At 50.8% G+C, this 26,169-nt stretch overlaps 1 protein-coding gene across 13 annotated transcripts in view; it reads right to left on the bottom strand.

Annotated features, from left to right (window-relative positions):
• Positions 1 to 26,169, bottom strand: part of ST3GAL3 (ST3 beta-galactoside alpha-2,3-sialyltransferase 3) — a 198,832-nt gene that overhangs the window by 38,861 nt on the left and 133,802 nt on the right. The window contains exon 1 of one of the 13 annotated variants that reach the window (XM_072772561.1): positions 22,783 to 22,923. The exons of the other annotated variants lie outside the window; for them this stretch is intronic. Coding sequence (XP_072628662.1) covers positions 22,783 to 22,922 — 140 coding nt within the window. The 5' untranslated portion in view covers position 22,923. Of the gene's footprint in view, positions 1 to 22,782; positions 22,924 to 26,169 lie in introns of those variants that run through there. 13 annotated transcript variants of the gene reach the window in all.

Raw genomic sequence — 26,169 nt, forward strand, 5'->3', positions numbered from 1 at the left:
GGCAGAGACACAGGCAGAGGGAGAGCAGGCTCCCTGTGGGAGCCAGATGCAGGACTCGATCCCAGGACCCTGGGATCATGCCCTGGGCTGAAGGCAGATGCTCAACCACTGAGCCCCCCAGGCGCCCCCCTGCCAGGCTCCTGAATGCCTCCGTGATTTTGTACTCGCTATTCCATTTGCCTGGAACTCTCTTCCCCTTCTCATTCACAGGCTCCATTTCTGCTCTTTCTTCAAGCAGAGCCCAGCATCTCTACCTCTTAACAGTGAGAATCTTCCCTGAGCCACCCGGGGCTGATGGAGGCCCCTCTGGTCTCCGTGGCTCTGTGTGTACTGTGTCTTCAGGGTGCTCTCTGCACGCTGGTGTCATTGCCCGGTACCCCCCGCCCCCGCCCGGGCATGTGGCACCTCTAGTGCTCGGCCATGCACACAGCAGGTGTCCAGCAGATGCCTGCTGGTTAGAAGCGGGAGGAGCAGCTCAGGTGGCAGATTCCACAGTGTACATCCTGCTGGGCCAATCAGGCCAAATTTCTGCTCCTCCATGGAGGTCTGGGGGGCTGCCTGCCTTCTTGGGGCTCCTCATGGACACTTGGATCTCCCTGCTCCAAAGGGCCAGGCTTCCTGTGACATCTCTGTTGTTCCACAGCAAACCCGTCCCGAGTCTGAAATACTGCCAGCGACTGCCCCTCGGCCTGCTTAGGGACCGTGGCCACAGACAGCCTGGAGCCACACGCAGGACATGTCTGACAGGCAGGGAGGCCCACGCTGAAGGAGGAGAGGAAAGGCTGAGGCAGGGGTCCTCCAGGGGGCAGTGCCCGGGCTCTTGCTGACAGGCTTGCACTGGCCGTGCTGACAGCCCGGGCCTTGTGTGGACGAAGGAGGGAGGGAGGGAGGCACAGGGAGCCAGAGGGGAGGACTGTGAGCGGAGAAGCTGCTGAGAGCAGCCTCTCCTCCCTGTGAGAGCATGGCTGCTGGCCAGACTGCACAGGGGCTGCCTAACCCAGAGCCGAGGGCGCAGTCCCAGGTGTCCTCGGTATCCCCCCTCCAGCTCAATGACAGGGGCTAAGCCCTGGCCCGCCCCAGCCCCTGCACTCGTCACTGGGAGCGTGACCACACACAGTTGAGCCTCTGCCTCTGAGGATGATGGGTGAAGCAGCCAAGCACACACAGGCCCCCGCGCAATACCTGGTAAGGGCCACGATGATCACTACAGCAATGACGGAGACTTAAACGTTCCAGACACTGTCCTACGTGCTGTGTGCACACGGCCTCGCTTCATCCTCACAAGCACCCCATGGACGGGCACCACCCGCACCCATACTGATCACACTGCCTTCGGGAACACACGAAGGCCACTTGCCCCTTTGAGAGAAGCACGTTGTCGGAGGAACGGGGCGGCCTGCAGGGGGGAGAGAAGTGAAAGTGTTCGGGAGAGCTCGGGCAGTCTCTACGGAACCTTGGTGGTGGAGGAGAGGATGGAAATGGAATGGGAAGGAGGGCGAGCTGCAGGGTCAAGGCGGGGAGCTGGCAACCAGCGTGTCTGTACTTGGGCTGGAAGGAGGCAAGCAGAAGGGGGGGGACGGGGAATGAGGCCCAAGCAGGGATGGGGCCAGGATCCAGAGTAGGAGGGAGGGACACAGGAGGCAGGACACCTCCCTGGTAACAGGGTGGGGTGGGGGTGGGGTGAGATGTGACGCTGGCTACCCTGACAGGTGCGGCTGGAGGGAGGGGGACCCGAGCAAATGTCAGACAGAAGCTCTGATGCTGAGCACTGAGCAGAGGCACAGACCATGGCACGCTGGGGGGCCAGTGCGTGTCTTGGGTTCTCCATCAGCAGTTCAGGGGCCCAGAGGCAGAGAAGCGGCTGCAGGAATTCAATCACGGCCACTGCTGTATTCGGAACCTAATGGGACTCGGAGAAATGATGAGAGCACCCATGATGCCTAGGACTCCGGAGCTGGGTGGTGGTCTTTGGCTTCGATGGTGAAGGGGGCCAATGCAGCCCCCCAAGATAAACCTAACATTCCCCCATTTTCCATTCCGGTGCCATTTACCTAGCATCAGCACCTTCTACGAAGGGGAACACCTATTTCACAAACAAATCTCTATCTTGCCAACTGGATGGTATCCCTCGGAGTCATTCTTGCCTCTCATCCAACAGATGAGCAAATCCTGTTCATCTCTGAACATACTGGAAATCCATCCACTTCTCTCTATCCCCACTGCTGCCATCTGGGGCTAAGTCATCACCTCTTGACTACTGTTGATGGTCGGTGACCAGCTTCCACTCTTGCCCCTCAATCCATTCTCTAGAAAGGCCAGAACAATAGTCCTCAATTATCAGCCATATCATGCCATTTATCTGCATAAGACCTTCCCAGTGCCCTTTGGATAAAACCAAACCAGGGGTGACAAGGCCAAACCCTCACCTGCCTCTCACTCCATTTCAGGTCTTCTCCTTGCTCACTCTCCTTCTGTGGAGCCGTTGAAAACAACCTAGTTTTTTCTGTGTCCGGAATTTTCCAAAAACACTCTGGGCTCTTCCCAAGGCTGGCTCTTCGTTTTCACTCAGCTCTGTTCATATGCCACCTCCTCGGGGAGTTCTTCTCGGACTCCTCCGTCTAAGGGGTTTCTCCTCCTGCCACTATCATTCACTTGCTGGATTTTCTTCTTTCTTTCATTTAGCACTGTATAAAATTATCTTGTTATTTGCTTGTGCTCTCTCTCATGTACCGGTTTCTCATAGCACGGAGAATGCAAGCTCTATGGGACGAGGGATCTGCCTATCTCGTTCACTACCATATCCCCCGGCACCCAGAACCGTGTCTAGCAGAGTAGGTGCTGAATAAACATGTGCTACGTGAGATCAGCGGTCTGCCTCCCTCCCAGTCTACAAAGCCACCTGCGTCTGCTCCACCACCTCTTCCATCCTTCGTGATAAGGCTGAGGAAGTGTCCGTTTTTCTATCAAAGATCAATCTCCCCACGCCCCACCTGCACAACATCTTCCCATCTCAGTCACGGTAAAGGGTGATGTCCCTGCAATGGCCTAGAGGTCAGCCCTGATCCCTGACGCCCCTCCTCCCCCACTTCCTCTCCTGCTACTTCACCCCCCCTGCTCATACACCACAGCCATATCCCTTGCTGCCTTAGGGCCTTTACTCGAGCTATTTCCTCAGCCTGGAACGTTCTTCCTCCAATAGTCATTTGGTTTACTCCCTCACCTCTCTCGTCTTTATTCAAATTTCACCTCTCCCAGGAGATGAACTCTGACCACCCTATTTACACTGCAACCTCCTCTTACCCACCCTGCCCTACCCTTTCTCTTTTCCCACAGTATGTATCTTGTTCTGATTTACTAAATACTTTACTTACTAGTTGTTTAGGGTAAAACCATCTATGCTTCCCTGCTAGAATATAAGCTTCATAAAGGTAGGCTTTTGAGATGAGGAAATTATCCTAGATTATCCAAGTGGGCCCTAAAGCATGCACAGGTGTCCTTCGAGGAGACGTGGGAGACAGATTTTACCACATACAGAAGAAAAGACAAAGTGACCAGAGGGGCAGAGATTGAAGTGATGTGGCCACAAGTCGGGGAACACCAGCAGCCACCAGAAGCTGGAAGAGGCAAGGAACAGATGATCTCCCATAGCATCCCGAGGGAGTGTGGCCCTGATGACTCTCTGATTTGGGCCCAAGGATGTGGATTTTGGACTTCTGGCTTCCAGAACGGTGAGAGAATCACTTGTTACAGCAGCTACAGGGAACTCATACAGGTATGTTGTTTTCTGAGCCCCAACAGAGAAATGAAAGAAGGCTGCAGTCATCTCTCCCCTCTGCTTGGGAATGAGACATGACAGTGAGCGAGCAGAAGCGGTCTTATCAGATGAGACCTTGTGCCTTCAGCGGAGAGGGCTGGGGAAGGCAGCCCAGGCTTGGGAGGGGCACAGGGGCAGTTGTTGCTGCCCCCCATCTATTCTGCATCCCACCACCGCTTACAGGCTCAGGAAGGACTAGAAAGGAAAGACTGGACAATACGACTGTTTTGACAGGGTTCAAGTTCCAAACACCCAGATGCTTATGCCCAATGGGTGGCTGCCAACTGTCCATCCCAAATTCAGACCTAAATCCTGGGCTCAAGACTTATTATCCAACTGCATCTGGAGCATCTTGGCCACGATCCCTCACTGGCATCTGGATTCAACATATTTTTAAAAAGTAACCCCCCCAAAAATAAATAAATAAATAGAAATAAAAAATAAATAAAAAGGAATCCATGATCTCCTCCCAAATCTATGCCTCCTCTTTTTTTTTTTTTTTTTTCCAGTGAAGAGCACCCAAGTCACAGACAAAGGGACAACCTATCAAGCTGCTCGCTGCCTCTAGGGCCTGAGTGTGGCCCCACTGCTTCTTTCTCAGGGGCCAGTCCCCACATTCAGCAAAATCTATACCACCTTCCTTAGAGGGCTCCTGTCCCCTCAACTTCAGTCTCAGTCCAAAATAAAGTACGGAAGAGAAGCCCTAAAGCGGTTATCACCTGTCTCAACACCTGTAGCATCTTCCTTCCTCACCAAGCAGGGAACAGGGCAGATGAGCTTCCTTCTAGAAGCTGCCTTGCCCTCCCCTCCTTCAGTGATCTTATTTTCTACCCTTCCTCACTTATTTGCTCCTACATCACACCGTGGACCGGATCATTACTAACAACGAAAGCCCCGTCCTACCCCAATCTCAGATGGGTTCTCCGGCCACCTCCACCTACTGAAGTATCTACAGCTCACCTACCCCTGTAGCTAAACTCCAATCTTTCAACTCACTAGATCTTCAGGCCACAGGTCCTGTTGTCTTTTTACTATCCTTCACCTCCTTCTGTTTGTACTATCATCCTCACCCATCTGAAATCCATCATAACGCTCTCTTCCTTTTTTTTTTTTTTTAAAGATTTTATTTATTTGTCAGAGAGAGGGAGAGTGCGCACACAAGTAGGCAGAGCAGTAAGCAGAGGGAGAGGGAGAAGCAGGCTCTCTGTGGGGAGCCCAATACAGGGCTCAATCCCAGGACCCCGGGATCATAACCTGAGCTGAAGGCAGAGCCACCCAGGCGCCCCACACTTCCTTAATTCACTCTCAGCTTCTTCCCTCCTCTCTCATTCAGCTAAAACACAACCGTGTTTTAAATTCCATTTCCTGCCTACTCCGGGTACGTGCCTGCACAGAGAAAGGATGCAGGCCAGAGAGGGATGCACACCGGTTCATCTCATCTGAAATGCCAGGGAGTGAGGCCTTTGTGCGGCCTGGGCCACTGTACTGTACGTTAGTAGCTCAGCCACTCTCCCATCCTGGGTAACTATTCACACCTTCTCCTCTCTTGATGTCCCCTACCCCTCCTCCCTCATCCCTACTGTCCCCAGGTGGCCCCGCTGACCATGGCACTGAAGGAGCGGAGACGGTGAGAACAGAGCTTCCACAGGCTTCAAACCACCACGTGCCTGCCCTTGTGCCCACCGTCTCTACTGTCTCTACTTTCTTTCCTATTTGAACTGTCCATACTCATCACTGGGCCAACTTTTGTTCCCTCGACCTTATCGCTTCCCATGTACTGTGGGACACAGCTCCCGGAAGTCTTCACTCCCGCACTGTCTCATTTCTGGATTGTTCCTGTCAGCATACAGACATTATCTTCCCCACAATGAACTGTCCCCGGCCTCCTCTTTCTTCTAAAGCTTTAACTTTTTTTTTTTTAATTTTTATTTATTTATGATAGTCACAGAGAGAGAGATAGAGAGGCGCAGAGACACAGGCAGAGGGAGAAGCAGGCTCCATGCACTGGGAGCCCGATGTGGGATTCGATCCCGGGTCTCCAGGATCGCGCCCTGGGCCAAAGGCAGGCGCCAAACCGCTGCGCCACCCAGGGATCCCAGCTTTAACATTTTTGCTTTTCCAACTTGGTATTAGGAAAAAATTCAAACATACATAAAAGTTGAGAGACAAGTACAATGATCCCCTATATATCTGCCACCTAGATTCAGCTACTGTGCATTTCTTTCTTTCTCTCTACGGAAACACACCTTGAAAGGGTTACCTACACTTGCCCTCTCCTGACTCTTGATTTCCACTCAGGTCATGATCTCAGGGTCGTGAGATGGAGCCGAGATGGGCTCCACATGGGGCGTGGAGCCTGCTTGGGATTCTCTCTCCCGCTCCCTCTGCCCCTCCCCATCTTCCTCTCTTAAAAAAAAAAAAAAGTGTCCTAGTTTGGACAACTTACAGGAGCACCCTACCTACAAGCAACACATTACACAGTTAATTGTCCCTCTTAAAATACTTTAACTTGGCTTCCAGAACACCATATTTTCCTGGCTTTCCTACTATTCCACTGGTCACTCTTCTGTTTCTTTCTCCTTTGCGGAAGGTGTCTCCTCATCCCACAGGACTAAATGTTCGTTTGCCCGAGGGCTCAGTCCTTGCTTTTCTTCTCCCCCTACCTTCACTTATTTGGCGGTCTCTTCCGTTTCCATAGCCTGGACCTCACCCCTGAGTCCCAGACTCCTTGACACCTCCATTTGAAGGTCTAAGAGGCCTCTCAAACTCTCCCTGTTGAAACTCGAGTTCCCCATCCTCCCCCTAAAACCTGCTCCTCTTGCAGACCTTTCTCCAGCTTGGTAAAGGGCGCCTTCTTGGTTCTTCTCGTTGCCCAGGCTAAACACCGAACGTCAGCCTCCCCTCCTCTCTTTCTCTCACACCCACATGTGAGCTGCTGGCACGCCTGTCACCTCTGCCTTGAGATAATATGTCTCGTCTGACCACCTGTGCTGCTTCCACCATGGCCTGCGTCACCACCGTCATCTCTGGTAGATGATGACAACGGTCTCCTAGGTGGACTCCCTACCAGGCCACAGTCTATTCCTTTTTTTTTTTTTTTTAAGATTTATTTATTTATGATAGACATAGAGAGAGAGAGAGAGAGAGGCAGAGACACAGGAGGAGGGAGAAGCAGGCTCCATGCCGGGAGCCCAACGTGGGACTCGATCCCGAGACTCCAGGATCGAGCCCTGGGCCAAAGGCAGGCGCTAAACCTCTGAGCCACCCAGGGATCCCCCGCCACAGTCTATTCTCATCAAAGCAGCCAGAGAGATCCTGTAAAGCCTGGAATAACGCCTCTGCTCAAAATCCTCCATCCTTATAATGACCTACAATGTCCCTATGCTTTAGACTTCTCTTTCTCTCTCTCTCTCTCTTTTTTTTTTTTTTTTTTAAGATTTTATTCATTTGTCAGAGAGAGAGAGAGAGAGAGAGAAAACAAGCAGGGGGAGAGGTTGGACACAGAGAGAAACAGGCTCTCGGCTGAGCAGGGAGCCAGACATGGGGCTCGATCCCAGGACTCCAAGACCACAACCCAAGCCTAAGGCTTAACTGACTGAGCCACCTGTGCGCCCCAACTGCTGGACTTCTCTTAACTCCCTGACTTCATCTCCCATTACTTCTCACTCGGGGAACAGAGGCCCCACTCCTGTTCTGGGATCCCACCTGAGAGCCTTCAGCCTTCACACCGGCTGCTTCCTCTCCGGGCAAGGCTCTTCCCTCGGCAGCAGCACGGCCCCTCCCTAACTGCCCTCAGGGTTTTACCTGAGTGCCACCTGCCCAGGGAGGGCTTTCCCAGTCACCCTATCTAAAGTGGCAGCCCCCAGCCCAGGTGGCTCAGCGGTTTAGCACCGCCTTCAGTCCTGGGGGTGATCCTGGAGACCGAGGATCGAGTCCCTCATTGGGCTCCCTGCATGGAGCCTGCTTCTCCCTCTGCCTGTGTCTCTGCCTCTCTCTCTCTGTGTCTGTCATGAGTAAATAAATGAAATCTTTAAAATAAATAAATAAATAAATAGATAAATAAATAAATAAATAAATAAATAAATAAATAAATGGCAGCCCCTCCCTGACTCTCCCGCTCCATCTCACGTCCTATACATTTTACTTCTATGTCTTGGGTTTTTTTGCCTGCTTCCACTAGAATATGAGCCCCGGGAAGGCAGGGACATTTGTCTCTTTATTTTGCTCACTGCTGTGTCTCCAGCATCCGGAGCAGCACTTGATGCCTAGCAGGCCCTCCATAAATATTTGTTGAATGAATGAATGAAAGACGGAGCTAAGGCCTCCACCTCCACGGATTACCAAGTGAAGGAGATGAGATAAAGCATGCAAAGTTCCTGGCACACCATGTTGCTCAATAACTGTCAGGTTCCTTCACCTCCCTGCCTCCCCTCCCAGTTTTGGTATCAGCCATGCCCTCCCTCTCCCTCGGGGAGTGCCGGCTTAGGGGTAGGGGTGATGCAGGAGCTGCCCTACCGGACTCCAGGACTCCCTCAGCCCCGAGGCCCGGCTTGGCTCCCAGACATTGGCTCCTCTGGCTGGATGCAAGCTACGTTGCTTTAACTCAGGAAGCTGAAGGCTCCAGAACGATTGAGTGAGGCTTTCAGAAGTCCCACCTGCAAGCAGATCTGTGTATCCAAGGCCCAGGGACTGTTGTACCCAATACCCCAGCCTCTCACACACACATCAACGCCGCCCCTCTCCAGAATGCTCTCCCACAGTTCCTCGGGCCCCTTCATATTACAGCGTACAACCTGCCCAACTCCGGCCACCTCACTCCAGGAAGACTGGTGTGTTCTATCCCCCAGAGACTGCTGCTGTTCCCCTACACAGGATGGGGCCCTGGGAACTAACCATCCTCGGCCAGCTACTCGCCTGGCACAATCCATTCTGGCCATGGCTGCTCCCTTCTGGGGTGGCCTGAGACCCAACCCTGCCCCAACTCTGGGCGCCTTTCTCTTCACTTTGGGAAAAAGGCTGTTTCCTACAGACAAACCCCTGGTCTGGGGCTGCCTCTCTTGGAGTCCCTGCCCCTGTATTTGGATGACTAAGCCCGCTGGAGAAAACCCTCACAAGCACACCAGCTGGTGCCACTACGGATTCCCTGTTCCCCATGAGGCCTGCTCTGCTGCTTGGCGGTCTCTGGGTTGTCCATTCCGCAGAGTGGCCTCGTAAGCACCTCCACTGGCCCCGAACCTCCATCCTAGCACCCCACTCTCCCGTGCCACATGGGAACCCCTCTTCTGCTTTCTTGGGAAGATTAAAGGGAACCCCTTCACCCTTGTACTGCACTTCTGAGCCCGTCTAGGTTTCTAGCACCCACCCCCCTTGAGATGAAGGGCCAGTCCCTCCCCTCTCTGTCCTCAGGGACCTTGTGGTATCACCCACCCCGTCCTTCCTTCCAGTGTTCCCACCACTCCTCTCTGTGTACAAGACCTTCGACACCCTCTTCACTCTCGTGGCCACACCCTCCCCAGCTTGACGCACCTGTCCCCTCCCTCAGGAGCACAGCGCCTGGAAGAGTCCACACACACTGACCACAGGGCCCGTGTCACAATTCTGCCAATGTGTGGCTCCCCCCAGGTCCTCCACCCCGAGACACAGGTCTCAAGGACGTCTCTGTCTCTGGTTCCAAACGCTAAGGTCCCCCCTTCCTGTCTTGACTTCTGCAGGTTTTAAGCCTCTTATTCTCCAAACATGTGTTCAGACCCTGGACCAGGCTGAGGGAAGGCCATCCGTTCTCAGCCTGACCTCAGACCTTCCTGGGAAGCCCTTCCTCTGCTTTGTCTCGGGTCCCTAGGCACTGACTGCCCCAATCCCAGGTTCGGCAACCTTGTTTCCCACGTGGCCCGTGAGTGCCCCGGGCTGGTGGCATGCCCAAACCTCCCGCTGGATCAAACTTCAGCAGGGCTCGTGTGGTTCCTACTGTGTCACACACAGTGCTTACAGATTGGTAGGTCTCTGATACGTGTTTAGGAAATAATAATCATCACCTTACTTTTAGCTATTGTTTTGCATTGTAACATAATCCTTTTCTCCTCACAAAAGCCACCTGCGGTAAGCGAGGTAGGCATTTCCCCTCATTTACAGATGAGGTTCAAAGAGTTTAGGTAATTTGTCCAAGGCGAGAAGATGCTGAGCCAGGTCTGAAGCCTGGGATTTCTGGTTTCAATGTCGGTGTGCCTCCTAGGGCTCCGCAGTGCTCATTTAAAGGATGAGTCTTGGGATCCCTGGGTGGCGCAGCGGTTTGGCGCCTGCCTTTGGCCCAGGGCGTGATCCTGAAGACCCGGGATCGAATCCCACATCGGGCTCCCGGTGCATGGAGCCTGCTTCTCCCTCTGCCTGTGTCTCTGCCTCTCTCTCTTTCTCTCTCTGTGACTATCAAATAAATAAAAATTAAAAAAAAAAAAAAAAAGAAAAGGATGAGTCTTGTTTTTTCTTTTTTCTTTTTTTTTTTTTAAGGATGAGACTTGTGCCTGGAGCTCCCAGACACCACAAGTGACAAGGTCCCAAAAGAGCATGTGGCCAACGTCCTCTCACGTGGACTCAGCAAGGTATAGGAGATGGCTAGCAAAGTGGGCTAGGTGGCAGGATGGTTCAAGAGGTTGGTAGCTGGTGAACAGCTCTGCTCACGCCTACCATGTCAGTGGCAAGGTTCTGCTGTAGGCTTATCTTGGTCACTGTTTTTATGTATATTGTTCAGCACGGGGATAGAACGGCTTAATCATCAAATCTATGGAAAACGGGCAGCCCAGGTGGCTCAGCGGTTTAGCACCGCCTTCAGCTCAAGGCCTGATCCTGGAGGCCCGAGATCGAGTCCCACATCCCTGCATGGAGCCTGCTTCTCCCTTTGCCTGTGTCTCTGCCTCTCTCTCTCTCTCTCTCTCATTAATAAGTAAATAAATAAAAATTTTTAAAAAAAAATCTATGGAAGACAAAGAAAGGAAAGAAACAGCTGATGGTGGAGGTCTAAGGAGGATCCAAAAAGCTTCGGACAGGCAGCTACATGGGCAGGCCTGGTTTGGGCCCAGAAATTCCCTCACACATGCCGAGTAGGACAGGGATGGGGACTTGGCAGCAGCACGTGCAGCACAGGCTTACAGCCTGTGAGTCGTGCCCATAAAGCAGTGTCTCTTAGAGGTCAGTGTCCAAGAAGAGCATCACTAGGGAGGTGCTCACCCTTATATCCTCTCTGCCTATGCGCCTACCTCTGAGGAAGCCCGAGCCCCACTCTGGGTGTCTCCCAGGGGAACAGCAATGAAGTGGACCTGCCTGAGAGAAGAGGATCGTCATGATAGTGAGGGGCCTTCAGTACCTCGTGAGAGTGGAGCTGTTGGGCTAGAGAGGACAGAGGGCACATGATCAGTGGCTTTGAATCTCTGACCATCTGATAGAGGGGATCAGATTTGTTCTGTGGCTCTGGCAGTCACAAGAGGCCCCTGCACAGACGGAAGTTACAGAAAGGAAGATTTTGCCTTTTCTTAGTTTAAAACTCTCTAGTTACTGAGTATCTTGGAGTGGATGGGCTGTTTCTGTAGGCGAAGAGCCTCTGGCTATTGGGAATGGGGGATGGACCAGGTAACCTCCAGGGTTCAGAGACACGGGGGCTCTAGACATACCCCTCCCCTCCACCGCAAGCCCAGGGAAAGGACAGGAACCATGGAAAGGAAAGGAAAGGCCCCCCCGGGGCTGAAGTTAGGTGGGAAAGGATGGCAGGTCTAGTGTCTGTAGTCCCACTTCCATGGCTCGGGCTGCCAGTCCAGTCACTCGGTGCCAGACTCTGGGGACTTTCTTGGTAGGGCTGTCTACAGTTTGGATAACTTGTTTTCTCTCTTTAAAAGGAAAGACTTTGGAAAGGGGGGAGGCTGTGGGAGACTATTTCCATCTCGGGTGTCTATTCCAAAGCGCTGGTGTTTTGCCAGGATTTGAGCATAGTATACACAACACCGTTAAAAATAACCCCTTGATTGAACAGAAGGCGTGGGAGAGACGGGACAGCCAGGCAATCCTACTAGAGGGTCGGGAGGTGGATGCGGAGATGAAACTTGTACCCGGAGACCCTGGGAAGGGTTTTATTCCAGAAGAGTCATATCGACTCTAAGGGCCTAAGGGCCATGGAGATACTCTCCCTAAGTGCTCCTTTCCAGAGAACTGCCCAGTGAGTGCCCTGCTTTGGGCGTGCCTGGGACATAAACAAGCTGCCAGTTTTGAAAGGCTCTCCCAGGATCGAGTCTGCCATTTTTCAGTCCTGATTGCCAGCCTGAGACAAAGGTCAGGGAATAACAACAAGGAGAAAGAGCCAAGAAAGGTTAACCATGTCAAAAGCCACAAAGAGGTCAAAGCCACAGAGGCCAGAGAAAGGTCTACTACATTTAGCTACTAGGAGATTCTTGTGATTGTATGTGAAGCTTTCCAGACTTTTCCTTCTATAACCAGACATTTAAACACACACAGGATTATCTCATACGTACTGTTCCACAACTCGCTTTTGAAAAATTTCACAATAAATTGTGGGGTCGTGACAGTAAAGCTGACATCATTTTTTATGACTACATAATATTTCATCATGTGGACATACTGTATATACTTAATCATTCTCAACTAGGAGACACTGATGTTGTTTCCAATTTTTTGCTATCATAAACATGCTGCAGCAAGCATCATATGACAATAACTTGCGTGCACAGACATGATTATGTCCTTATGTTAAATATTTAGAAGTGGAATTGTTGGATCAAATGGAATCCACATTTTATATTTTATTACACATTGCCTACATTGCCCTCCAAAATTGTGGAGAGAGCAAAATGCTGTTCTCACGACTTCCTCCAGTCTCTTGGGCCACTCTTGCCTCTATTCATCCCTTATGTGTTGGTATTCCCCAGAGTAATGTCCTTCTGTTTTCTTCCTCTCCAAATTACAAACTCAAATGCCTATGAAAGCCAAGAAGGTGCCGTAAATACATTAATTGGACCAGATGTGAAACAATAAGAAGCAGCATGGTTATAGTGAGGTGGAATATACACACCAAGCATTCACATTACCTGAAAACCCTGTGCCAGCCACACAAAGTGTGTCTGCAGGTAGATTTAGCTGGTAAGCAGCCAGTCTGTGACCCCGTCTACACACTCATCTTACACTACCTCATCCACTGCCAAAACTCCATCTATATGCTAATAGCTCCCACTACATCATCTCTGGCCCTAACCTCTCCTCCTGGACTCCAGTCTCATGCATGAAAATAATGGCTCTTCATCTCCCAAGTGTCCTCAAGGCATCTTAAAGTCATTGTGTCCACAACCAAGTTCATGATCTTCACCCTTCCCTCTCCTCCTGACAAAGGCCAAGAAATCCAAAGCCAGAAACAACTGTCCTTCTTTTAGGCTCCCTAGCTCGATGAATGGCACCCCTCATTTTTCCTATCGTTGAAGCCAGAAACTTGGGAGTCATTCCAGATTCTTTTCTCTCCCTAACCTTCCAAATTACCAAATCAATTCAATAGGTTTAAATAAGCATTTACTTGAGTACCTCATCAGTGCCAGGTACTCTTCTTAGGGTTGGCCACTCAGAGGGATGATATGCAGACCCCGTCCTGGAGGGGGAGACAGATAACAATGTCACGATCAGATGTGGTGGTGGCGGCAGTAGGAGAAGCGACTTACAAGAGGTTCTGGGATAAGAGATGGGACACTTTGATTCTGTTTCCTAAGTGTTCCTCAAACAGTCCCTGTTCTCTGTCCTCACAGGATTGCCATTAGCAGCTACTGCAACAGTGTCCTAACTGATCTCCACGTTCCCAAGCTTCCTCCTCCAATTCATCCTCCACAAGGGGTTAGAGCGATCTTTCCAAATAGCAAATCTGACCATGTCATTCTCTCGTCTCTTGTCTAAAACATGTCAATAATTCCCCATGTTCTTCAGGATAGAATCAAAATCCTTTCAGAATGACTTGTAAGGTCTCCCAGGATCTGGACCTAGATGACTTCTCCAGTCTGTCTTCCAGCATTCTAGGATGTAACGCTACATGCAAGCCATACCAAACCATTCACAATTCTCTGAATATCCTTCTTGGATATCATGCTCTTGGTTTATGCATTCCCTCTGTCTAGAACACCTGTCCTATCATTTCTCAATTGCCTAATTCCCACACAATCTTTAAGACTTCCATAAAATATCATTTCCTTCAAAAACCCTTTCCTGATCACTTCACCCAAAAAGATGATTTCTCCAGGTGTTTCCTGTTAGACACCCTCCCAGGACTGCAGGCTTATGGCAGGGGAAAGAAAGGAATTTCTAAGACATTTTGCCCAGGCTGCTGAAGGGGACCACATGTCCTTATCTGGAGGTCTTTGAGAACAGACAGTGTTAAGAAAATACAGGAATGTGGGGCAGATAGTGAGTGATTCCAGGGGAGGTCAGGAGACCAGAAAAAGGCACAGCTCTGGCTCTGGTTGGGCATGGCCCCAAGGGTCCCTTGAATGTTTCAGGTCTGTAGACCACATAATTTGAGGAGCTGCAGACATGATCTATCCCATCCACGAACACTTAAGGCACCCCCTTGCCAAATACAAAACAACACACAAAACAAAAAAAAGAAAGAAATGTTTTCAACTAAATGACAGTAAGATACCACTCACCAATGGACCCATGAGAGCATCATCTCTGGCTTTTATTTTTATTTTTTTAAAGATTTTATTTATTTATTCACAAGAGACTCAGAGAGAGAGAGAGAGAGAGAGAGAGAGAGAGAGATAGGGCAGAAACATAGGCAGAGGGAGACGCAGGATCCATGCAGGGAGCCCGATATAGGACTCGATCCCAGGACTCCAGGATCATGCCCTGGGCCAAAGGTAGGCACCAAACCACTGAGCCACCCAGGGAGCCCTCATCTCTGGCTTTTAAATGCTAGAAGCAAATTACTAGAACTAAGGCCAAGAAGTACTGTAAATAACAGTGGTAGAAGAGAAGTGGACCCAGAAATCCAAGCCTCCTCTGACCCCCCTCAATTTAATTAGGTGTCTCCTCTCTATGAATCCATAGCATCCTATGCTTTCATCTATCATAGCACCAACACTCTATATTATAATCATTTTGTGTTCATGCCTGACTCTCTCTCTAGACTGAATTCTAGGCTGGGAATTATGTATTACTCTACATTCTTAGTACCCAGCATGGTGCCCAGCAGGTGGAAATGCTTATAAGATATATAACAGGGGAAGGAGTCAAAGGAAGCTTAGGCAAACAGATTTCAAGTGGAGAAGTCTGGTGATAAAAAGGGAAATATACAATGAATCAGTGCAATATTAAGAAAAAATGTCTTTTATTATGTCAGAGGGATGAGGAAATTGTCAAGGAACCACATAAAGATTTTGTTACAAGAATACTGTCCACAGCACTGTTGTTTATAATAGAAAGGAATTAGAAAAAAAAAGAAAAACAGGAGCACTTGGCTGGCTCAGTCCATGGAGCATGCAACTCTTGACCTTGGGGTTGTAAGTTTAAGTCCCGCATTGGGTGTTGAGATTATTTTGAAATAAAATATTGGGGTGCCTGGGTGGCTCAGTTGGTTAAGTGCCTGCCTTCGGCTCAGGTCATGATCTCAGGGTCCTGGGATCGAGCCCCACATTAGGCTCCCTGCTCGGTGGGGAGTCTGCTTCTTCCTCTCCCTCTGCCTCTCCCCATTGCTCATGGTCTGTCTCATAAATAAGTAAATAAATAAACAAACAAACAAATAAATAAAATCTTTAAAAATAAATAAAATCTTGAAAAATAAAAAGTTCCACATCTCTACTGGATGTTCCACTGAAGTTCAAGGTCAGCATTTTCCCAAATGAACTCAATAGCTGCTCCCAAGCCTGTGTTCTCTAGGTTAGAAAGTGGTGCCAGCGTCTCCCCTTCTGCCTGGAGCAGAAGCGAGAGCTATTTTCACTCCTTCCTCTACCAGCCACCTCACAGCCCCATTGCTGCTCCTCTAACATCTCACCAACCACCCCCCACACCCCTTTTGTCCTACCACTGCCTCCAGAGTGTCACCCTCCTCATTCTCACCTCCTCTAACCACTCCACTCCACCCCCATTTCCGGTAATGATCTTTTTTTTTCCTTTTTAAAGATTTCATTTATTTATTCATTAGAGACAGAGAGGCAGACACACAGGCAGAGAGAGAGAAGCAGGCTCCCCACAGGAAGCCCGATGTAGGACTCGATCCCAGGACCCCAGGATCACATCCTGAGCCAAAGGCAGACGCTCCACCTTCTAAGCCACTCAGGCATCCCGATCTTTCTTTCCTTTTTTTTTTTTTTTTTTTTTTTTTTAAGATTTATTTATTTATTTGAGGGAAAGAGAGAGAGAGAGCAAGTGAGAGTCGGGGGAGGGGGCAGAGGGACAGAATCCTCAAGCAGTCTCCCTGTAGAGCATGGAGCCCACTGCGGGGCTCGATCTCAGGACCCTGAGATCATGACCTGAACTGAAACCAAGAGTTGGACATTTAACCAATCATGGGCCACCCAGGCACCCCAGGTAATGCCCTTTCTAAATCATAAATCCAATGCCACCCTTCCCTCCTTGCCTTGGAACCTTCAGTGACCTTATCATAAATTCCTTGGCATGGCATTCAGGGCCTGTTCCCACCCCAGGGCCTCTACTCCAGGCGGCCCAAGTGATTTGCCAGGGAGCTTCCTTCTCCCAGGGTGAGTGCCTTTCCCAGACTCTGGCCAGCTGTGAATGCCCTCCAAGAGTCACCGCAGGTGGCATCTCTTCTAGGAAGCTCTTCCTGCCTCCCTGCCCATTTGGTTAGCTGTCCCTAATCTGCTTGGCTTGTTCATTCCTTGCAGTCGCCCCGTTCTCCTGCTTGTCACCCACTTACCATAAGCTCCCAGGTGGCAGTGACTCTTTCTTACCACTGTCCTCTAAAGCTCTGCACAGGCTTGGCAGAGATGGGGTGCTCAGGGGTTGGGAAAGGGGTCAGGAGTGGAGCAAGAAGCAGTCTCCATGGGCAGGGTCCAGAGGGAGCTCTGTGAGGCCTGGTCTGGTCTGCACAGAGGTGGAGGACGTGGGAAGCTTTCTTGCACGCTGAGGGCACTCCCTGTCCCGCTGGAGCCTCTGCAGGGGGCTCCGAGGATTGAGAACACATGCTGTGCAGACATGCCCAATTTCAGGGGGTGACGGTGACTTAATGATGGAGCCCTGCTTTCCCCAAGCCATTCTTCATTCTTTATGGTCTCTGAATTGCAGAAGCAGAAATTGCTCACCCTTGGTCTGAAGCTTTTCGTGACTTGTGCAGAAGAAATGTCATCAACAGCCTTTTGTTTAGGCTTGACTTGGGTGAACATGCCAAGAAGACTGGCTCAGAAGAGGCTTTTCAGATGTCATTTCTGTCTCCTTAAAGCCCTGCTCCATGAAAGCCATTCACAAGCCAGTTTTTCTGCGGCTCCAAAACTGTCATCCCCTCAGCTCTGCCAGAGCTCACAGAGCTACTGTGTGACACTCACTCTGCAATGGCCTTTGCTGTCACCACACCCTGGCCCGGTGCAGGGAGGCTCTTAGACCAGTGCCTCACTTTCAACCCGGTCTGAATGTCACTAGCACCCCGAGGTGCAACCCCAACTTACATCCCCCAGATGGTGACCTGGCACCATGCCTGCATTTGCCAAAACCATTTTTTCCAATGCCCAACGCAGGCACGCAATAAAAATGCATTCAACGAAGAAATAAACAAATATGCAATTCTCAAGTATTTGAGCTAATTGAGGGAGCCCATCATACTCAGTATTTTGAGGGGGGGAATTATCTAGAAATTAATATATTCTTAAAATCATTTTAGACTCTTCCCACTACTGATGCTGGCAGTGTGGCTGCTGAGACGGAAGCCCAGAGCACTGGGTCCAGTGACACAGTGGGTCTGGATGTAGCGCAAAAAGATCGGCAGGATTCCCTTGCTTCCATTTCCCTCTCCGAGCCAAAGCTAACTGTGACAGCTGTGCTGAGGACGGAAAAAGGCAGGGGAAGCTGTCCCCGATTCATTCCCAGCTAAGTGGTGACACAGAGTGGATTAAAGGTGAAAATGAGACGAGGATTAGTGGAGGACTCAAGAGAGAACTACGAAACGATGTGTGAAGTATTGCAAAGACATACAAAGCCATGGGAGCCCCAAACCAACTCTGCCTGGAGATCCAGGGAAGAGCTTGTCACAGAGGAGGTGACATGTGAGTTGGAGTTTGAGAGGTGGAGGCCGTGAGGAGGGACCCTCCAGATAGCAGGTGCATGTGGCCAGCCTCCCAGGCTGAGAGCACACCCAGTCCAGGCCCCTTTGGCGGGAGAAGCTGCCACAAGCAGCTCTTGGAGTAGAGATTACCCTGCGCTGACCCAGGCGACATTCGGACTGCTTCCTGAAGTGAAAGGAGTGGTTCTGAAGGCAGAGAATTTGCAGGAGAGCGTTCCAGGTTGCAGGAGATGTGCATAGCACAAAGGTGAAAAAGGCTACGGCTCCATAGGGCAAGGCCACCCGAGGGTTATGGTTCCAGGAGGCAGCTGGTGCTGGTGCCTGGTGCTCCGACAGCTCTGAGAAGCCTTTTGATTAAATTACAAGTTATCAGTTGCATCCTGTGTGGCTGGAGTTGCCCAAAGCCATACTTCCCGATCCGTGGAGGCATTCCTGTATCAACAAATGCCAATCACCTGGGTTTGTATACACAGTCGGGACAAGTCCTGACGGCTCCCAGCCGAGATATGTTACTGGAAGGGCTCCGGGAGAGCTGAAGCATCCAGGGTGTGAGGATAGTGCAGCAGCAACAGTTACCACCACGGGCCGGGTGTGCCCACACCAGCTGCTCGTTGCCGTGACGGCCAGCACCAGGCCTAAGCCTCACGGACGTGGAGTCCTCCTGTTACAGGACTGCGCGCCCCCTCGGCAGATGAGGGAGCCGAAACTGGCACGACTGTGGAACTTGTCCAAGGGCACACAGCAAGCTGAGTGGCAGAGCTGGGATTCAAACCCAGGTTTGCTTGATACCCAAACCAAGCTCTTTTCACTGGCGCAGCCTGAGGACAAGGATCCCCAGGTCCTGTTCAGTCTCTGTTAAGACAAGATGTCATGAATGTGGCACAGTCACTGACAAGGCCCGGACCTCAAGGGATCACTGATGCAGTGGTGAGGTCAGATGGCAAAGACGCCTCCTCCTAAGGTCCCTAACCAACTTCACTCCAGCACCAGGCGATGACAGTCTGGCTACGGTGGGACCACCGCATCCCAGCTACAAAGCCCTCTGCTTCCTGAAATCCAGGCCAACACTCAGGAAAAAGGCTGAAATACAGCCAGCAGTTCAGTTCAGTCATGGCCTGGAGGAAAACAGGCAACCTCTGGCTACAGGGAGCGTGGGGGCTGCAGCCACGGAGCCCGTCTTCTTGGCCTCCTCTCTGCTGCATCCAGCCTCCCAGGCCCCTGCTGGCAAGGGCTCATGGCTGGACAAGGACGAGAGCTGCTCTTCACAGGGGTGGGCCCCTGGGCTCCGGAGGCAGCACTGAGAAGAATAGTCCTTCCTCTTTTCCTTGAGCAAGCGCTCCTTCAGAGTCTTTGTGTGAGCCCCAGAACAGATGGGAGGCCCCGAACCCTTGGTTTCCTCCTGATAATCTGAGCAGCAAAGGAATGCATTTCCATGAGGGTCAGGGACTTTGCTGGAGGCCACTGGAGACAGGGCTGGGTCAAAGGCCCCATGGTCCTGGATAAGCAGTCCTTCCCTACAGCCTCGAAAACTGGGGATAAGGTTTGTGGTGCTCTGGCCTTCCGCCTCTTGCACTGCTCTTCACTCAACCTCAGGAGGACAAGGCTGCCAGCTGGACTGGCTCCACCAGAGAAAGCCACTGGCCATATTTTTTTTTAAAAAGGTCATTGCTTCTGAAGGCTTCTTATCATTAGCGGAACCACATTAGCTCCCAGGACCTAATCAAACCAGCGGTCATTCTTGTTGCTTCCTCCCCCAGAGGTAGGGGCAGAGTAGAGCCAAGTCCACTGAGGAAGGGAAAGGACCTGGATTTCAGGGGCACTTGAGCATGTGTTAGCTTGTGAGCAGGAAGAGAAAGGCACAGGTGCAGACAGCAGCTTAGAGAGGGTCCTATGGGCAAACACAGCTGGGCAGGGTGCTGCCCTTAATACCCTTTGCAGGTCCTGGGGGTGTGCAGGACGAGGGTGGGGGGAGAGTGGGACTCAGGTGGAGACAGCCCTTCACCTGGCCAGAACTGCACTGATCACAGCCTCCCCTTAATCCATGGAAGCAAGGTCAGCATGGGCAGCAAGCACGGAACCATCACTAATTAGGCTCCACGGAGCTCGTTTCTGCATCCAGGTCCCAGGCCCCGTATGGGGGTCTTGTTCCATTTGGGGGTATGCTTCCCCGGCAAGCTCTGCAGCCGGCCACTGGCCTAGACCCCCCTCTTGAGAAGCTGAGCAGCAGAGTGCAAAGCATCCTTTTGTTTTTTCCAGCCATCTGTTTTCAAACTGTGTGTTCTCAAGTGCTCCTGCCGCAGGAAACTTCCCTATGCTAGGCCCCCGGAATGCAGGGAAGGAGGATGGGTCTGTCCCAACACAAAAGGCCCAGAGATGTCTGGGGTCCGCTGTCAACAGACCTGCTTTCGTGATGCTGCCAGGAGCCAGGCTGGTGTTATCCCCATCAGGGTCTCCTCAGAGCAGAGACCATGTTGCCTGATACCCTCCACACCATCTCGGACAATCTTGTCCACCTTCCAAGGTTCGTATATAAATCACCTCCAAATTGTTCCTCTGGACCAGGCCTCTCCCCTGAGCAATTCACTGAACTCCTGCTGTGCGGGGCTGTGGCTTCCCTCTGGCTACTTCATTTGCCTAGGCCTGGACTCTCCACATGGCAAAGGGGCAGAGAGTAGAAAGATCTCGTGACAGGGGTGCCTGGGTGGCTCAGTAAGTTAAGTGTCTGCCTTCCGCTTAGGTCCTGAACCCAGGGCCTGGAATTGAGCCCCGCATGAGGCTCCCTGCTCAGGGGGGAGCCTGCTTCCCTGTCTCCCTCTGCCCTTCCCCTCTGTTCATGTTCTCTCTCAAATAAACAAATAAAATCTCTTTTTTTTTTTTTTTTAAAGAAGGCTGTCATGACACGCAGGCGGCACAGGCTGGTGTCCTGCCTCCGCCTGGGGGAGGTCAGTTTTCAGCACTGCTTCTCCCCTCTACCTCTGGCTATTTACTCTGAGGGGGCCAGTCACACAGTGACCATCCCTGCTCCCTGAAATCCAGTCAGGGTAGGAAGGGCAGGACCAGTCCTGAACACGCCAGCACCGCCTCTCAGCCCACCTTCTGCCCTGGGTCGTGTGTGAGTGGAGCTGGGACGAGAACCCTCCCTCTCGCTGCAGAGCCAGAGAGATGAGCCCTGCAGGGCTGTTCCTGGCCCGAGCCTCTCGGCTTGGGAGAAGGGCCAGGATCACGTTTTGTGCTTTCACCAGCTTTTGCTCTTCACGAGCAGCACAGCTCCCCACGTGGGGATCTTGTACCTCAACCAAGAAAAGCAAAGCTGCTAATCTGACAAGATCAATCCTCAACTACCGCAGGAATGCAGCCTGCCTGCCTGCTCTCACCAGGGACTGCGCTGCTAAGTACCTCGAGGATTCCTGCTGCCCTGCAGAGCCTGGAGCTCGGTCTGCAAGGGGGGAAGCTGCTCCACACCGGTGTGTTCGACCTTGCATCCTTCCAGGCACAGCTCAGGTGTCACCTGCATGAGGAACTCCCCTCACTCATCTCTCGCCAGCTCTCCCCACCTAAGGGCCTCCTCTGTGCCTGCACAGGCCTCTGTCCTCACCGCTCTCAGAGCGCATATTGCTGCGGATCTGTGTGTGTGTGTGTGTCTGTGTCTGTGTCTGCGTGTGTGTGCTGCCCCCCTTAATCCGTGTCTGCATGTGTGTGCTGCCCCCCTTAATCCTGAGGTTAGGAGGTACAGACGAGGGAGGGAGGTCCAGAGTTTCAGCCACCCCGCCTTCCTCCCTGGGCTCTTACCACTACATACTGGTGCTTCTCAAGCCATCTGGGAAGAAGCAACAGTTTGTTTTGCTTTTGAAACCTCCAGTCTGTTACAGCATGATACTGTTGATTTCGGCTCAGGTCTTGATCTCAGGGGCGTGAGTTCAAGCCCCGCACTGGGCACTGGGCTCCACGCTAGGTGTGGAGTCTACTTAAAAAAATAAAAATAAGGGCGCCTGGATGGCTCAGTCAGTTAAGTGCCTGTCAGTGGCGCAGGTCATGATCTCAGGGCCCAAGAATTAAGCCCTGAGTCGGGCTCTCTGCTCAAAGGGGAGTCTGCTTCTCTCTCTCACTCTGTCTTTTCCCCTGCTCATGCTCTCTCTCTCTCCCCCTCCCTCTCATAAACAAAAATTTTTCTTTCACCCTTAAAAAAAAATAAGGGTGCCTGGGTGGCTGAGTTGGTTAAGCATCTGCCTTAGGCTCAGAGCATGATCTCAAGGTCCTGGGATCCAGCCCCACATTGGGCTCTCTGCCCAGCAGGGAGTCTGCTTCTCTCTCTATGTTCTCTCTCTCACTCTCTCAAATAAATAAAAATCTCTTTAAAATAAAGAAATAGGGACACCTGGGTGGCTCAGTGGTTCAGTATCTGCCTTTGGCTCAGGACATGATCCTGGAGTCCTGGGATTGAGTCCCACATCGGGCTCCCTGCATGGAGCCTGCTTCTCCCTCTGCCTGCTTTTCTGTCTCTGCCTCTCTCCCTCTCTCCCTCTCTCTCTCTCTCTCTCTCTCTCTCGCTGTGTCTCTCATGAATAAATAAGATCTTTGAAAAAATAAATAAAATGAATTACTAGAAAAGTTAAAATACATATAAAACATAAGCTCCATTTTTAAATGATTAGATTCACTTGGCATAAACTTACTCTAGTTGCTACAGACATTTCTAACACTTTATTACCAATTTCTCAGAAATCTGGTGGCAGACCAGGTCACATCGCTTTTGATTCCATAGCACACAACAAGCTTCCTGATTGATGCCCAAGGGTTTTGCCCAGCATTCGCCTTCTGGAGATGTTGGAGAGAGGCCAAGACACACATGGCTCCTCAGGTCCTGAATCTGGCAGGAGAAGGACATGCCGACATCATCAGGGGCAGGCAGCAGACTGAGGCCTAGCCCCACATCTGTAGTAGATGAATTTAGAGCCAGGAAAAAACCAACAGGTTTTCTGCAATGTTCACCAGTTCAAAGAAGTAGGTAGGGGTCCCCAATCAAGTAGGGAAGGAAATTTTTCCATGGAAAACAACTTCTGGCCATTTACCACAGACTCACCTATAAGGGTTAGTGTACAGAGCAAAGAGGAAGGAGATGGAATGCCCAGCTCTAAGACACAGGGCGGGGAAGACAGGGCTGGGGGTGGCAGAAAGGGGAGGCTGAGACAGGAGCAGTGTTAATTTAAAAGCAGATCATGGACTGGTTCCCAGAGGTCAGAACAACCGACACAGCGAATACATGAAGAAAAAACTGCCAGCGGAGAAACCAAGAGGACACAGGTGGCAACTCCTTTAGCTTCAGGCTGGAGCCCAAGTCAAGGCCAGCTGTTTAGCCTGTCTAGAACCTGCAGGGCTGTAGACCCTTGGGCACTGGGCAGCCCCAGTGGTGCAGTGGTTTGGCGCTGCCTGCAGCCTGGGGTGTGATCCTGGAGACCTAGGATCGAGTCCCGCATCGGGCTCCCTGCATGGAGCCTGCTTCTCTTCCTCTGCCTGTGTCTCTGCCTCTCTCTCTGTGTCTATGAATAAATAAATAAAATCTTAAAAAAAAAAAAAAAAAAGACCCTTGGGCACTATGCAGAGAAGGCTGAGTTCCTGAGTGCTCTGCACCTCCCAGAAAGGCCCAGCCCCCAGGGATTTCCTTGCAGGGGTACCCACTGAAAATATTTAAAACACTCTCCAGGGGCAGCCCCGGTGGCGCAGCGGTTTGGCGCCGCCTGCAGCCTGGGGTGTGATCCTGGAGACCCGGGATCGAGTCCCACATCGGGCTCCCTGTGTGGAGCCTGCTTCTCCCTCTGCCTGTGTCTCTGCCTCTCTCTCTCTGTGTCTATGACTAAATAAATAAAATCTTAAAAAAAAAAAAAAAAAAAAAGTTTAAAAAAAATAAAAAAAAATAAAACACTCCAATTAAAGGAAGGAAGGCAGGAAGGAAGGAAGGCAGGAAGGCAGGAAGGCAGGAAGGCAGGAAGGCAGGAAGGCAGGAAGGAAGGAAGGAAGGAAGGAAGGAAATAAATGGAATTTACATTCCCCTACAGGCTCATGGTTCACGGCCAAGACTCAGGACATAAGGTAGGGTGGGTGCCTTTGATTCCTGGCTCTGTACTACTGTGACTGTGGCCAAGCTATAGCTAAACAACACTTATTCCAAAGGGTCACTGCACAGAATAAATCAAGTAATGAATATACAATGTTGAGCACAGTGGCTGGTACGTAGTAAAACTGTGTGACCTTTTATACACACAGGCTGTGTATGTCTGCCAATGGAACGTAAGGCCTCTGAGGGATGGATTACATGTATCTTATACAATGCTGAGGCTCTAGCACCTGGAGAAGGATCTAGCACCCAGGAGGTGTTCAAAAAACATCCGCTGAACAAATGAAATGGTAGCTATTATCATTAGGTTTAAAGGACAGTAGAGTCAATGTGGCAACTACTCTTTTTTTTTTTTTAAGATTTATTTATTTATTTATTTTAAAGAGACAGTGCTAATGGGGACAGGGGTAGAGGGAGAAAATCTTTAAGCAGACCCTCAGCTGAGCACAGAATCTGCTGCCGGGGTGGGCCTACAACTCACAAGATCATGACCTGAGCTGACACCAAGAGTCAGATGTTCTACCAACCGAGCAACCCAGGCACCCAACATGGCAACTTTTTAAGGGAAACCAGAGACCTCAGTATGATTAAATACTGGTATGAAGGAGACAGTAAAGAGAATGAAGATCCAGGTTCCTGGGTCTTTAGGTCCAAGATCCAGGAGAGGTTGAAGAGCCAGGGCACAAGAAAGGATTGACCTCAGAGAAGAGATATTATAGAGGACAGAAGTGTCAGGACTCAGTGACTAACTGGATATTTGGTTGAGAGAAGGAGAAAGAAGAACTCTCAGATTTCTGGCTCAGGCAACACTCTCAGGTAGATATTGGTGTCATTTACTGAAATAGGCAACAGGGGCTGATTAGATTTAACAGAAATTCAGTAAGTTGGGCACATTGAGTTTGAGATCCTTGAGTCATCCAAGTGGAGCTGTCCAGCTGGAAGTTGGGTATCTGGGTCCAGAGATCAGGAGCTGAGAGTCATTGGCACATAGGTGTTAGCTAATAACAGCCAAGTAAGAAGTGAAGAGGACCATAACTGAGCCCTGGCACACATCAGCATTTAAAGGTGGGCACAAAAGAAGAAGGCTGAAGAGGGACTGAAAAGGAACAATCAGAGAAGCAGGAGGAGAACTAGAAGGGAGTTTGGCCAAAGAATTACTGAGAGGAGAGAGTTTCAAAATGGAGGAAGAGACCAATACTGCCAAATACTTCAGAGAGGTCAGAAAAAGAGAAGCTCTTGGGTTTGTCAGTTAGTCCTTTCAAGTGATCTGAGCAAGAACATTTCAGGGAGGGAAGTGGTGGGAGTGGAAAAAGCAATTGTAATGAGTCTCTGCACACTCTTGGTTGGGGGGTACTCAACTTGCTCTTAGTCTGGAAGGACAATAATTTTGTAGAAGTGGATGGTGCTCTATTCTCCTCTATAATTTAGGACAAAGCTTAGTAAGGATGACTTTCAATCTTACCATCCCTCCCTGGTATTGCAGTGATAAGAATCCCAGGATCCTTCTTGGAAGAGCAGAGAGGGAGGATCTTTGGGATATGGGGATACCACATTGCCCTGGCCAGGAGCCCATAAGCTTTCAAACCCCCTGAAGGCAGTGCAATAGGTCTCCTCTGCGTTCTCACACAAGGGTCCCAAAACACACAGCTGGGACTCTGTCAATATTCCAGACTTCCTACCTCAGAGAGCTCGGCATGGTTTCAAAGGCCATCCCTACATTCTCAGGAATTCAACCAGCTTGGACCATGGCATTAATTCCTTATTGGTATGAAAATCACAGATACACACAGTCACAGATAGACAATGTGCTCCTTGGCCTTTGTAAAGCCAAGTGGATCTCAAGAGAAGGGAGGTTTTCCTCTGTAGAAATGGACAAGAAGGCAATTTCTACACCAGTACCTCATCAGCCACCACCAGACACCTGGTAGACTTCTGTACTATGGCTACTAGCCAGCCTATCCATGAGACAGCCTCTAGGAGAGG

Source organism: Canis lupus, chromosome 13 (assembly GCF_048164855.1).
Source record: "Canis lupus baileyi chromosome 13, mCanLup2.hap1, whole genome shotgun sequence".
Classification (NCBI taxonomy): domain Eukaryota; kingdom Metazoa; phylum Chordata; class Mammalia; order Carnivora; family Canidae; genus Canis; species Canis lupus.